Raw genomic sequence first — 14,961 nt, 5'->3', positions numbered from 1 at the left:
GGAAAAAACAAAACAAACAGAAGTGTGCTTTCTCTATTTCTCTTTGTAAAAAAAAAGCTAGTGCTGTGGTACTGTTTATATAACAAACACCTTGGAGAAATCCATCTAAAAGATGGAACAAAGGTTTCATATGAGTATATGGGCACAGTTTTTTTACATTGCTGTTATTTCCACTTGATCAAATCTGCAGTGGCTGTCAATTACAATAGAGCTTTACCAGTTTACAGCAGATCAGGATTGGTGTGTAGAATAATGGAAAGACATACTAACAACTGTGTGGTGCTGCCCAGGGGTAAGACTGCACATCAGAGCTGTAGGTAATACAACCCAAACGCACATTCCCAGTGCGTATACAGGACTGCAAAAAAAATGAAGGATACCAATGTTTGCAAATGAAGAGACTCCAACAAGGTTGTATGCTGGCAGAACTGAGGTGAAAAGAGGTGTTTTGCAGTGTCTGGTAAATGGTATGCATTATCCCTTGTGCAAATACCGGTACCTGCTTTTAAGAGCTGTGAAGTACTGAAATAAGAACTATTTTTAAGTGCTAGAAATTGTTATGGCTAGCGAAAAAATGAGCCTCGAAATAGCATTCTAATCATTATATAATCCTTCCTGCCTTTCACTAGACTGCTGTCCCTAATCATCAGAATATAGTTTGAGTCTAATCTTACTTTCCAAATGTCTATACAGTAATGCCCTCAATCTAGGACTTTAGTGGCTGCTACAAGCAAACTAATTGTTATGAGGGAAATAAGACAGAGATCAATGTGACTTGATTATAACAGTCATCACCTCAATTATTTAATGGCTCCAGTGTTCTGCCTTTATTACATACCAAATTATTGTAATTTTAAGTACACCTTGAAAATCAATCCCTTGTTTATCTGCTACTTTCTTCCATCAGTCTGCCTAAAATGAAACCTACAACTTTATTACCATGCTATGCTTAAGACCTCAAAATGAATTGAAATGGAGAAAACACTTCACAGGAGGGAAATAATGATGCTGTTTATCCAATGTGCTGCAACTGATCAGGTATAGCCACAAAATAGCTGATTTCCACATACATACTTACGCAGCTTATACCTTTTCACTTTTGGGAAGATCATATTTGAGGGTCGAAAGAGATTAACCCCAATCTCCACTTGCAAGTCTTTCCACAAACTAAGTTTTAGGCACTTTAGCTTAACATGGTTCTTTGCAGAATAATGTTGTGTTAAGTTACGCTCAGTTATCCCCCCAAAAGCAAGATGTGCTCTCTATTCTTACTGCCCATCATTTTATTAGTGGATTTTATTTACTTCCAGTCCTCGTTTGCTTCTCCAGAGCACAAGTCCAGTGCTTAGTCTCTCAGTGGATCTTGATTACTGCCTTCAACACTAAAAATGAAATTCTGCTCTCCCTGCAATTGCATTTCCAGCACTCCACTGACAGCCTGATGACAGGCACTTTGACTCATTACATCCTGATACCAGTTTTGCCTGGTGGTGGTGCAGGGAGCACAGGAGCAGCTTTTTAACCCACATCAACAGCTTCTGCTGATTCTTAGAGCATTAGCTTTCTGAGCAGCTCCACAGACCTCCGAGGAATCAGCAACCTTTATTCTTTCCTATACGAAACACCAGCATCTTGAAGCTGCTGGTAGGGGCCAGTTTTTACTGAAGAATGGATTATAAGACAAATCACACAGACTGCTTGAACATCTCTATCCCCAACAACTCCAAGGCTGTTCAAAACTTTTCTATGTCTGGTAAGTGCAATAAATGGGTAAGTAGAAAATATATAAATGATAGGTATAAGGCAGTGGGAAGAAGAAAAGTCATTTGAGATGGCTTTGAAAGCCTGAATAGGGATACTAATATCCATACAGTTGAACATATGCATCAGATAATGCATGTATTCATAAAATGTTTTATATATGCATCTGAAGAGGTGTACCCACACATACAGAATGACAAACCAGTGTTCTCTCATTTGATTGTTTAAATGTTCATTCATATGAAGGGAGGAGTGGGTGTATGCACATTTCATTAGACACATCTGATTCAGTCTGTAAGATTGTGAAAGCTGCTGAGAAAGTGCCTGTGTGGTTGAACACAACCGCATACACAAAGCGCATCTTCTCTTTACGTGTGCCTAAGAAATCCATTACCATTTTGATTCTGATCACTCATTGTCTGTTAGAATATCTAGAAGGCATATCCTCAGCTGTGGCCCTGGCACACCTGACTTATTTTCTTGCCTGCAATTTATCTCTGCAGATGACCTCACCAGGATGAGCTATGGCAGCTTCATCATGCCCACCTTGTTCGGCATTATCGGTAAGAGCCTGGTTATCTGCATAGTCTTTAAGAAATCTTGCCCTAGCAGTAGCGTCCCAGATATCTTCATCATCAGTCTCTCCATGGTAGACCTGCTCTTCCTCCTGGGCATGCCCTTCCTCATCCACCAGCTGCTTGGGGATGGAGCCTGGCACTTTGGGGAGATGATGTGCACAGTCATCACTGCCCTGGATGCTAACAGCCAGTTCACCAGCACCTACATTCTCACTGCTATGTCCATCGACCACTACCTGGCCACTGTCTACCCATTCACCTCTACTCGCTTCAGGAAGCCCCCTATGGCAATCGTTGTCATCTGTGTGCTCTGGGCCTTTTCCTTCCTCAGTATTACACCTGTGTGGTTGTATGCTCAGCTCATCCCTCTGCCAGGAGGGCTGCTAGGCTGTGGGATTTGTTTGCCAGACCCTCGGAGGGACATTTACTGGTACAGTCTCTGTCAGGTCTTCCTGGCCTTTGCCATCCCTTTTGGCCTTATCACAGTGGCTTACAGGAAGATCTTGCTCAAGATGTCCAGGTCCTCAGAAGCACTGATGAGCCAAAGATGCACAAGGGCTGCTCGAACCAAGAAATTGACCCGTACAGCAATTGCTATTTGTGCAGCTTTCTTTGTTTGTTGGGCACCTTTCCACCTCCTACAACTGGCCCAGCTTGCCATGACTCACCCTACCCTGCCTTTCCACTATGCCTACAATGTGGCCATCAGCCTGAGTTATGCCAGTTTTCTGAATCCCTTTATCTACATCCTCCTGGGACAGAATTTTCCAAGGCAGCTTAGGGTCCCTGTAAGGCCAGCAGCTGCAGGACAGGCCACTCCAAAGGGGAGCAAAAACATTCATGGGGATGCAAGTGAGTCAGGGCAGCCACTACGGCATTTGGTGCCTGTCTCTGACAGGTAACAAGTCATGCAGCAATGACGGTATGCCCACACTACCCAGTCACTTTCCTCCTTTCCTGAGGAAACATGGAAGTCAGCAGTTAGCAAATTAAGCACCATGCACTATCCCAGAGGATGTGTCTTCACCTCACCTGGAGACAAACTAAAGGCACCACTTGGGCAACAAGTAAATATATTTCAGCTCAGAGTCTGGGCACACTATTTCCTTCTACATTTTATATTGATTTTCCATTATGTAATTCATTCTGTCATCAGCACTTATCAGGAGCCAAAGCTGTGAACTCTCAATTGCCAGCAGCTAGAAATAGGACATGGAGCTGTTTCTCTCCTGCTGCCCTGATGTTTATATGTTTATCAGCTGCTCCTTTCAAAGCTTCTCAACATATCCTTTTAATAAGAGCTACTTTCAGTACTGCACCATCACCACATTACCATGGTTTCAAAAGGGGATATGCTGAAGCAACAGAACTAGGTCAGCATAAACCACATATTTTTACTGGAGACAGAAGTCATCCCTCAAATGATGAGTTTGTGTTGCTGGTTTTAACATTACTTAACAGTCCAGTGAAGTTCCTCATTATGTAAAATAATTTTTTATTACAATGGTCCATTTTGCTCTTGGAAAAATATAGAGCTAAGGTATGGCCATATCACAGGCTTATCATAGGATAAGCTTCAGGAGCAGAGAAGACTTCCACACACCCCACAAACAGCTCTCAACCAGCTGACTCAAACCCAGAACCAGAGGTGGGCAGCTATCATGGCCTGGTGCTTGCAGGACGTGACTGGGGCAGCTACTCCACGCAAGGACAGTAATACAAGTCCAGCTGTGAGCAAGGGAGGTGTGGAGATGGTACTAAAGTCTTGTTTCAACTCTTGGCTTCCCGCAGAAGAGAGGCAGCCCAGCAGGGAAACAGCAGGTGCTTTTTCCACCATGGTGGTACCAGGCCCAACTGGTTCCTCAGCATGACCAACTCAGGCCTTCTGAGCAGCATTGCCTCCTAAAGGTTTGTGGGCCCCACTACAGAAAGAAGCTTACCTCAGAGGGCTGCTCTCAAAGCCCTCATCCTTATATCCCAGGGTATTCCAAACATCCTGAGCCCTTGTGAGGAGGTTTGCAGCCAACAGCTTTGAAACAGATTCTCAACCAGCTACTCAGAGCCTTGCCCACACATCCAGTAGCAAATGCCTCCTTGCCATCTGCTGTCTCCACATGCAATAGTTTTGATTTTTGTCCTCTTGCTGCACCATTATTTGCACTATACCCTTCTGTATAGGTTAGCTTCATTAAGACTTCAAAACTCCCTCTTGATGTCCACAAGTACAGCAGAATTGAACCACCCTGGGAGAATAATGAAGTTAATCCTCTTGGAGACTAGGGACAGATCTCCTCTCATATGCCATGTCTGACAGCCTTCCCCCAAGCAGATATTAGCCAGAAACAGGAACCAGGCTAGAACCACCTTCAGTTGACCTGTGGGGCTGTCACTGTATTCCACCTCCTTATATAACCACCCCAGCTATTAAAAATAGTGCAAAGGATAGAAGAAGTCAAACAGCAAAAGCAAGCTTTTAGCTGTAGGTAAAGGTATAGGTAAGTGAGGTGTTTCAAGGGTCCTTGCTCCTGAGACCTTCCAGGTGATTACATGAGCTACTTAAGCAACAATTTATGGGGATATTGTTCTGTAAAAGACAAGTGGTAAATACTCATGTGACAGCTTACATAACATTATGTAAATCCTAGTTGTTCTAGATGGAGTTTGGATCTCCATTCTAGCAGAGAGAAAAAGCTTCTCTACCCAAACAAGCACTAATCTTTTCCCACATTTCAGAATGAGAGGAGAGGAGGGAGAAACATTAAGAACATTAGCCTTGTTTGGCTCAGAAAAGCCAAGAGCACATACAGATAAGTGCTATGTTAACAACATAAACCCCTCTTCTCTAAGTACCACTTTCACTAGCTTCTACAAAAGAAATGTAGACAGCCAGGAACAACACTACTTGAGTGTTGCTATTGCTTCACAATTCATGTAAGATGCATTAGAAAACAGCTAGCTAAAAACCAGAGGCAGGGCTGCTGTGCTGTTTCTGCTGCCCCCCGAACAACTCTGCAAAGGAGAGAATGGTACTTGGAGGTCCATCATCCTAGGAAGTATCTACTTATCACTGGATGTAACATTACTGTAAATATGGTGACCTAGCTAGAAAAGATTCTGCTTTGCACTTTCATGTAGCAGTAAGACTATCAGTTTCAGTACAAGAACAAGAGTATGAATTCCATCATTGATATAAATACTCCATGTTACACCTAAAATCCAAAGCAATGGGACTTAACCTTAGTAAGGTTGCTTGCTATGAAACAACCCATTCAATCATTTCAAACCTAACCCTTATCAACTTGGTAAGAGATTGTGAATACACCTTGTAAATAAATGGTTCTGATTTGAAACAGTTTCATTATGCTTCCATTGACAGTGATTAACCTTTCTATTTTCTCTCAGAACTTCCTGCTCCCCTCACAGAATTAATTCACATATTTGGAAAGTATACCCTAAAAATCCCTGTATGTATTCAAAATAACTCATTAATAATGCTTATTGTGAAGAGACTGCAGCAGGTGAGTCCCCCACTCCTATGCTACTTCTGCACTGAAGACTTGACAGTTCGCATTAGTAGAGTTGTCTGCCGACTTCATCTGATGTCCCACATGCCCACAGAATACAGAGCTAGACTTCTGGTGATGATTCTCCCCCTTTACTCCAAGGCGTAAGACAGTCAAACTCAAGTTACCACACCCACAGTGCAGAGCATTTTAATTCTTCTCCATTTTGTTCTGCGCAATTGTATTTTCATGCACCATTTCCTTAACTGTGTAAAGTCATATGTACAGAATATAAAATAAAGCTTAATTGCATGCCTGGAACCACCTCAACTGACTGAAAATGGACTGTTACATTTACAGGCAGCGCTGTCATTTCCTATACTAAAAGCAGCAAACTACCATACAGTGACTTTTAAAAACATAAGCTGACCTTTTACCAAAAGCACTGATTTACTGTATCTGATGTCCTGCTGAAGCTCTAAGTGCTACCACCTTTCATACCAGAATAGTTAGTACAAGCACTTTTAGGGTCCATTTATGGGACAGCAAAACTAAGAAACACAGCCTCCCTACGTTACTTGAAAGTGCAGTAATTCTTTAGTGACTAGTAGTGTTAGGCATCGGTGCTTTTGCTCTGCAACAAAACATATGAACAATTTACATGTTCATACTGAAGATACAGTACTTTTAAAGTGAACCTTATTAATCCAAGCACTCCAGGACTACCACTGATTGGTTTAGTGTGGAAAGGTAATTCATGACAGTTCATGTCCTTCACATGAGACAGCAGAAGCAGGAAATAGTATTTCACAAATATAGTAACATTTCAGCATAAATCAAAAGCAAGTGAATGTACTATGCAAATTAAGGAACCAACCACATACTCATACTATTTATGACAGCAGCAGGAGGAAAATAGTATGGCAAGTTAACATTTAGCATCATAAAACTGTCTCTTGCTTATCCAGATTATATTCTGTAAGAATGGGTATCAACTGTTGTAATAGATAACATAAGACCCACATCAAATTCCATCTAATTAGTATGGCACAACCAGTCTTCAAAGGATGCATCATTAATTCTGAGGTAGCATTGGTATTTGCCATTCTCTGCTCACAGGTTAAATACCCTGTTAACCTACTTGGCTCTCTACAATGCAGTAGTGTTTAATGTTTACCTTATCTAGATTAAAATGTGAAGGGAAATTAGTTTCTTTCTAAAGGAATATTTTAGAAATAGAAGTGAGTAGCCTATATCATTCAAGGCTTTTTTGATAGAAGGGAATACTAATAGTGCAGGGAACCCCCAAGGAAGACTTGGGAGATCTTCAGTCTCTCCTGGCACCCAAACTGAAATCTGATTTTTCCAGTTCTGTACTGAGTAGGAGGATAGGAGGATCTGCATGTAACAAAAACATCAGAAAGCAAACATGATTCACTACCACATAGTTTTTATGAGTACCTTCCAGCCAAGGAAAAAGGTACAAATGCTTTCTTTCCCATTTCTCTGCACAGCTGTTTACACTTCAGTGTGTACATTACAGTGAAAAAACAGCTGCTTTTTCCATTCTTCTCCCCCCAACCCACCCTTTTCAAGGGAACACCTCCACCTTAATTCTCAACAGCCTTAACACTACATACTCCCCCCTATCCTCAACAAATGGTCAGGGAACTGTCAGGAAACTGCCAGCCACTAGAGTATCAGCTGTAGATTTCTTTATGTGGATTTCTTTTAAAAAAGAGCATTTGATAAGCACTTCAAGGAAATAGGCTGTAAAATTCAGTGATAAAGTAACACAGCAATAGAAGATTCCAGACCAAATAGGAAGTTAGATTTACAGGTAACAGGTAAAACTAAGTTTCTTAATAAGTAGAGATTAAGAGGAAAGCAGTATGCAGTTTCATAAGTATACAGAAGATAGAGAGAGAATACATAGTAGACAATGTATGTGCTGCACTGAACTCTACCCTGACAGAAGGAGAGCCACAAGAAAGCAAGCCTGAAATGGACCTACCAAACGCACACCTTGAAAATATGTAATTAGTATGAAGCACTTACGAAGTGACAGGGAACTGGAAAAGTTCATTATTGAGTAACAAACCTATTCATGATTGTTAGATAGCGCCTTATTTTTAAGGCATTTTTTTCAAAGCACTTGATTATCCCTGGATGACTACTACTCTGTGACACAGGATAAACTGTCAGTGTAAGACACACTAGTAAGGACTCAAGAAACATGAGTTTGAAACATTGAACTTGGAGCCTAAAATGTACTCTGCTCATCAATAATCAATAGCAATGACAGCAGTCTGATGCAAGACAAACAGGAAACAGCAACTGTGGGCAGAGGTGCTCAGCAGCAGCACTTCTGGGGATCAGAGCACTGTGTCAAGTGTAACCTAAGGTTGTTTGCTCCACTGCACCTTATTCCTAGAAGCAGCCCTGTAGTTTCATCCACCTGTAGACAAAAACTAGTCCCAAAACCTCCATCAGTAACCCCTCTGCAAGTAAGCACACCCACAACCTTTCCTATTTTAAAGTAGATGGCCCCAAAACCCTGTTCCCATTTATTAACTGTTCCACAGCTCACCCCTAGGAAGGCACCACAAAGCTTTTAATCCAGGGGTAAAAAAGGTCAGCTGCAAACTACAGCTGAGCAGCCAGGGGTTCAGCATACCACTACTGAGGCCCACTTATCTTCAAAGATCTTGTGATCTCTGAAGCCCACAATTCAAGGGTAGTTAAAGATCAACCATAATGATCTTAAAAGCTACCGATACACAATCCTTAGCTCCTCAGAAAAATAGAGCTCACTTGTCTCTTACAGCCACTTGATTCTCAATGTCACCTTTAAAGACAGTAAGCTTCATATGGCCAGTCACAGGTTACTGCCTACTCAACATGAAGGATCTTAGAAGCTTTGGTTCTGGTTTCAGCTTGATTTCTGACCAAATAGTGTAGTAGTACCACTGCTCAGCAAGACATCTATCTTGTCAAGGAAATATACAAAAAAATCCAGAGATAAAAGCCTTTCCTGAAAGGGTTAAGGATCACATCACTCCAAGTTTATTTGGAAAATTGCACTAACATGTTACATTTAGCATTGATGCTCTTCTCTGTAGGCATTTAAGAACAGCCAAAAATAGCAGCACTGTGGCCAGCAGACAGAGAGTGGCAACAGCAGTCATTGTAACACCAGCCCATACTTCCTTGCTGAGAGTATTCCCTACAAAGGGAAAAGAAAGTTAAGTACAGTAAAAAGCTGCATCCTCAGACTAAGCAATATGTTACCATAACATTTGCTTAGTACCTTGGGTTGCAGACCATCCCTCCGGCACAAGGAGAACAGGACCCCGCAAGCTCACCACAGCAGAGTTCACACCTGGCATCCCACTCTCTACAATAACATAGCAGAGATGAGCCTCATAGTACAGCAGGTTTATCTTGAATCAGTGCAGCCTAACATCTGCTTAGACACTACCTCTCTTGCTTCTAGATTGTCTAGGACACTTTGTCACACACAGAGGGGAGTCTGGTTGGAAACGGTTACAGATCAGGACGCTGCAATGGAAGTACACCTGAAAAAAAACACAGATCCATCACTTAGAGAAATAACTGGTCCTACTTATTGTTTTAAGCAGAAGTAGTGTCACTTACTAGGCCAGGGAGAGATTTGTCACTAGATATGAAGGCAAAAGTCTTCACTTCCAGCCTTTGACGATAGTTAGGGTAGCTGACACCATGCCCCACAGGATGAAACACAGTCTTGTAGCTGTCCAAGTCATACTCACACCTGCCAATGGTTAAGAAGAAGCAAGTCAGAATAGTACAGTATAGGCCAGATCTGTTTTTCAGAAGCAGGCTAGCTTTCTATGTAGAGATGTTGCCATTCTCCTGCAAATTCCAAAATATCCAGGATGGTGCCACCAAGATGCCTGAAAGTGCACCTCTAGCAAAGCCCTTATACCTGAGGCTCTGTTTCTATAGAGAGGTGGTGGTAAGGGAAGAGTCAGGGGAATCTTGCCACCCACTGCCAACAGGGCACTAGTACTCACCCATCAACAACAATATTCCACTGGGGAAGTGAGCTTGGATCTAGTGATGCTGTTGCCCAACAGTCATCCAATACAAGATGAAGGTTGGGGTCATTGCGGTTCAGGACCTGCACTTCCAGGAAGATGGGCTGCCGTAGGTACCTTACTATTGGGTATTGATCATCACGGTAAGGCTGCCTGTAGGAGTCCTCTGCAAGGCACAAGCCAGAACCTTAGTAGGTAAGTTAATGTGCAGAGTCCTGAAGAGACTGGCCTACAGCTCTTCAAGACCAGCCAGTCTGCCAGCTGCACTTTGTCCAAGAGTCAGATACTAAGCTATAGATTTAAGACTATAGATTTCCTACCTCAAGTAGCATGGGAGAAGAAAGCATATAAAGTCACTGGAAGTCCAAGCATCAGTTCACCTATATACCCTCCCTCATATACCCTCCCTCTCACCAGAAGGTTCAGTTTTTCCCCAGCTATCTGAAACTAGAGTCAGCATTACCTGGGTAGCTTAGAAGAACTAAGGAGAGGGGACCTTGGTTCATTGAAGAAGACAGGGGAGGAAAGTTGTCTACCCTTACAGAAAGGGATGCATCACCGTTGCTGAAGGAGCACAGAACTGTTAATCTGTAAGAATGAGGGAGCAAGTAAGTATCACATTCATACTATCACATTCACACAGAAGATACCTAGACCCAGAACTAGTTACCACCTAAAGAGGCACCCAGACACACCTGAATTCACTGTCCCTTGAGATCCTGCGCAATGGAAGGTCTGCCCATAGTGCCCTCACCTCATTCTCATAAATGATCTTCTCTCCATCAAGCTGAGAAGTAACAACAGCATTAGTGAGGGTATTCCCACTGCACGAAGTCTTCCCCATTAGCCCTGGGAACATACTTACCCAATACCTGGTTCCACACCCACTCAGTGGGACATGAAACCAAACCCTGTCATTCAACGAGGACTTAAAGGCTGGCTTGCATGCTGGGTCTCTCAGCCTAAGAGTATCCAAGTCCAGTGGTGGTACAGTACTGTCAGCAAGGACTTCAAAATCCATGTACCCATCCTGGGTGCATACAGCAGCTGGAACAGATTTACAGGAGTTATTATGCCCAGACAGGGGTGGCTCACTCTGACAAGAGCAAGTGTATTTTAGCTAGAGATGTACCTTCCTGTGGAGGCCTAGCTCAAGAACAAGCCTGGAGGAAGTATTACCAGCTGAGCAGCAGACTGGGCTGAGTCCACTGCAGAGTCACTCACCTAATGGTATATGCTGGTCACAGGGACACTCTGGATGCATCACCATTGCCACTGTCTCCCCATGGAACTGAAAAGCCAGTTTCAAGGCAGACATGTAGGACTGAACTCCTGGGCAGCTCTCCCCATGTAGCTGGAAGACAACAATTACTCTCCTGTAGTATAAATACAGGTGTCCATTTTAACACACATGCATATTAAAGTTATTTTTACTTGCCCTGTGGCCACATTGCTCTTCACTCAGCTAGTCAAAGTCTACCTCCAGCTCTTTTTGAGAGCATACTTCATGAAACCTGGGTTACCTTTGAGTGATCGCTGTCTGCCATGGTCAGTTTTACATTTGCCTTAACCACAATTGCCCTCAGCCAGCCACAGGGCACACAGCTGACTTGACCAATGCTTAGCACAGAAAGCTTTGACCATGTTCCCAGTCAACACAAATGAGTTACATGAGTTACCACACCAACCCCCAGGACCCCAGAATCTGAACTCACCCTGAACTTCAGGACTTCCCTGCTAACATGCAGCTTGACCCCTCTATTGGTGTCCAGAGCAATCCCATTTTCCTGGAGCTGGTCCATTGGGATGGTCTTATCCTCTACACCCACAGCCTTAAGGGTGCCTGGGAAGGCTGGGATGACAACAGTCATGTGTGTTCCATTACAGACTGCTGGACCTGCAATGACAGCCTCATTAAGATATAACACCTACTCCTCAGGGCAGAGGAGGACCACCTTCCATGCATTACCTGGTGCACAAAGCATTCTTGACTCCACAGTCAACCTACGTTCAGGAGGGCCGTATGTGAGCTTGAGTGCCACAGTGTAGAGCACCTTGCCATCATGCTGCAAAAGATATACAGCTCTATTACAGTGCACTCAGCTCAAGCCATCATAGGATGAATCCTGCAGGTTGGTATATCATATCTGATCCAAGGCTGCTGCTTTACATATCTTGAACAGTTTCTTCCCACCCTTCCAGAAAGCATCTGCTCATGACACTGCTAGTCAGATGCTCATGGGACAGGCTGCAGCTGGAATCCCAACTATGTAGACACCTATCAGCTGTGCTGATCTGAGGCACACACTGTATTCCCCCATTTTATAGGGCTGGACAATTCAGTGGCAACTATGTCAAGTCTAACAGACTCATACACACACACCAGCTAAATACAACATCTGATGACATAAGCTCTGACATCTACAGGTGCTTTCAACAGGAGGAAGGTGTCCGGACTCAGAAGGAGCAGAAGTAGTTCCCAGTCCTAACTCTTCGTGCACCTACCTTGTATGAGACTACTCCAGTAGCAGTAAAAGCCACCTGAAAAATCAGGTTGTGTCCATCAGCTAGAAAGTTGTAGCCTTGCTGCATGGCTTGCCCAAGGCTCAGCTGGTGTACCCTGGTTCCATCATCAATTGTCAGAGTCCAGGTCATTGGAGTTGCTGGAACCTACAAAGCAGGAAATCTTTCCTTAGGAAGGAAAAGAACCACACAACAGCAAAACATTAGTTCCTCATCCTGCAGGGCTGCCACCTTGCAGATGCTACACTCAAGCTAACAGTACTGATAGCACCAAATTAGACTTCCCAACAAGATGCAAGTATTCCAGCCTGAAAGCATTAGGCTCAGTTTAGATTCAAAACCAAGACACACCCACATCCTCCCTTTTGTAAGAAGGTCACCTACTGTATGCTCATCATCGAAGCTTGGAATGAGTCTTGGGAAGGTAACCTGAGAAAGAAAAGCACAAGAGTTAGACAACACAAGCAGACAATAGTTATGAGTTTACCATTCAAGAGAAATCTCTGCTACAAGGTTCCAAAGCAGAAGCTGGCCTTAGCATCCCAGTTCCCCCTTCAATAGGGCCGGAGCCAGACCATGTGCATTGTTACTGTCAATTTGCTGACTAGCTCTTCAAAGAGCTGTGGGTCATGCCAAGGTGGACACAGCCAACAGACCTCCCTGAAGCTGGCTGGAGCTTTCTGCAGATCCCAGCCACACAGTTCTGACAGACAGCCATCCTGCCTCACAAAGACCTATAGCACTCCCATTCCTCTACTTACTGCCATGAAGTCTTTTGTACAGTTTGTTGCACCAGCAAAGAAAGGAGCAATGATTTCATCTGCATGGACAACACTGCAGTGAGTGCTGTAGGTTATGTTCTTCTCCTCTCCCATTGTGTCATTCACCATCAGCCTCAGTCTCAGCTGGTGCTGACCATGCTATAGGCAACAGGAGACTTTAATTAGAAAGAAGCAGGACTCACAGCACAAAAACAAGTCTTTATGACTTGCTCCAACTTAGAGTTATTTCAGGCATTTGTACCAGAGCAAGGACAAGATTAACCATTATTTTAGAAGTTCTATGACAGAAAAAGGATTCTCTAGAAAATCATGGGTACGCAAGACTAGGCTGCAGAGTAAAAAGTTCTAAAAGATACAGGAATCAAGAAGCTAGAAAGCTGCAAGGACTGCCTGACCAGTGGGCTGTAGTAGCAGCTGTTGAAAAGCACATTAATAAGTACCACACATTGATAACAACCACAAAACCCCACAGAAGTCTGAGGGCATTTCTAATACCTAGAAGCAACTGATAGCTGTAAAGCTTCTGCCTTTGAGGCCAGTTTGGGGTGGCCTCCCAGTTACTGCTCTACCATAAGAGAGGATAATCTGCATTATTTGATCTATCAGTATACATATGTAAAAATAAAGTACTATGCAATTCTTGGACCTCATCTACTTCCCTACATGGTATCATTTTAGCTAGCTCTCAACTCTATTACAGGAGAGCACAGCTTTTATGGTGGCATCCAAAAGCATTTAATGGACAGCTAGAAGAATAAGTAGTCAGGCAACAGTATTTTTGCAGCTTAAGTCAGTAGTCCCCTGGACCAACCCAGGCATTTCCACTCCTGAATGAAATTAGGACTGAAAACCAAATTAGTACTAGAAACCCTCTTAAATCCAATCCTGACCAAGAAAAAACCAACCAGAAAACATCAACAGCACACTCGTAGAACAGAGACTCCCTTTACCTCCAGGCTAGTGCAGTTCAGAAGTGGGACACTGAGCAACAGCTTCTCATAATCCATAGTGTGGTCACAGGACACCATTTCCTCACCACTCACATCTATGAAGAAGGCAAATGATCAGTCCTGCAGGCAGGCACCCACCTACTTCCAAGCTACAGAGGAAAGGACCAAGCCAGCAGCAATACCTACCTACTGCATACACTTGCCAGGAAGAGTTGCCAAGCTCTCTGGAAAACTCAACCTCCATCCTGTCTGTATGACAGGTCACACTCTCTGCAAAGCAAAGGCCACAATCAGCTCTGCCCTCACCCTCCTGGAGGTGCACCCCCAGCCCAGAGCCCTCTCTCACACCAGGAGAGGGAGAAGCAGCTCCAAGCAAACAGAGACCCCATCCAAACCCCTACCAGTCCAGGGAGGTCTTATTACCTAAGAGATCCTGATCCCCCAGGCCACCAGCACAAGGGGCCAAGGGCAGCAAAAATACAAACAGGAGGAGCAGCAACCTGCAAGCACAACAGAAGCAAGTCAGAGAGCAGCGAGGAAAGAGCTCAGCTCCTCAATCCCACACCCAAACCCCACTCACCACATCCTTGGTGCACTAAAGCACTGCTGCCCCACACACAACCACATCTCTTTGCCACCACAAGCTTACTCTGGGCTGCCCAGGCAGAGTTATATAGGACCTGGTGCAGGCTCCACACAGGTGCAGCCTTTCTGCTGCCTAAAGGACAGAGAGTTTGCACCTGTGTCTTGTTGTGGTGTAGCCTGCTTGTGGTGAGGAGGTGAGG

General features: G+C 43.8%; 2 protein-coding genes across 2 annotated transcripts; one reads left to right on the top strand and one right to left on the bottom strand.

Moving 5' to 3' along the window:
• Positions 1 to 1,809: 1,809 nt before the first annotated feature.
• On the top strand, positions 1,810 to 3,241 carry LOC310882146 (melanin-concentrating hormone receptor 1-like; the record flags this gene model as incomplete). Its single annotated transcript, XM_083800487.1, has 1 exon — positions 1,810 to 3,241. Exon 1 carries the CDS (start codon positions 2,279 to 2,281, stop codon positions 3,239 to 3,241), a length of 963 nt encoding a protein of 320 aa, XP_083656613.1. The 5' UTR covers positions 1,810 to 2,278.
• Positions 3,242 to 8,885: 5,644 nt separating this feature from the next.
• ZP2 (zona pellucida glycoprotein 2) lies at positions 8,886 to 14,924 on the bottom strand. Its single transcript, XM_083800358.1, has 18 exons — positions 14,757 to 14,924; positions 14,600 to 14,676; positions 14,363 to 14,446; positions 14,177 to 14,271; positions 13,206 to 13,364; positions 12,829 to 12,873; positions 12,427 to 12,591; positions 11,891 to 11,987; positions 11,637 to 11,818; positions 11,146 to 11,275; positions 10,787 to 10,968; positions 10,617 to 10,708; positions 10,385 to 10,509; positions 9,898 to 10,087; positions 9,500 to 9,635; positions 9,324 to 9,420; positions 9,153 to 9,239; positions 8,886 to 9,068 (listed from the first exon to the last, which is right to left on the bottom strand). The coding sequence occupies exons 1-18, from the start codon at positions 14,801 to 14,803 to the stop codon at positions 8,926 to 8,928; spliced, it is 2,133 nt and encodes a 710-aa protein (XP_083656484.1). The 5' UTR covers positions 14,804 to 14,924; the 3' UTR covers positions 8,886 to 8,925.
• Positions 14,925 to 14,961: the final 37 nt, after the last annotated feature.

Source organism: Anser anser (genome assembly GCF_964211835.1).
Source record: "Anser anser genome assembly, chromosome: 15".
Classification (NCBI taxonomy): domain Eukaryota; kingdom Metazoa; phylum Chordata; class Aves; order Anseriformes; family Anatidae; genus Anser; species Anser anser.
Note: the sequence above shows the minus strand (reverse complement) of the source record. Positions and strands in the feature narration are given on the sequence as shown.

Excerpts from the sequence above, each read along its gene's own strand:
- ZP2 (XM_083800358.1), bottom strand. The coding sequence starts at position 14,803 with ATGTGGTTGTGTGTGGGGCAGCAGTGCTTTAGTGCACCAAGGATGTG. Across the intron at positions 10,709-10,786 it reads GGTGTGGAACCAGGTATTGG|CTTGATGGAGAGAAGATCAT; the intron begins GTAAGTATGTTC and ends GTTACTTCTCAG. Across the intron at positions 9,636-9,897 it reads TGGAATATTGTTGTTGATGG|GTGTGAGTATGACTTGGACA; the intron begins GTGAGTACTAGT and ends AACCATTGGCAG.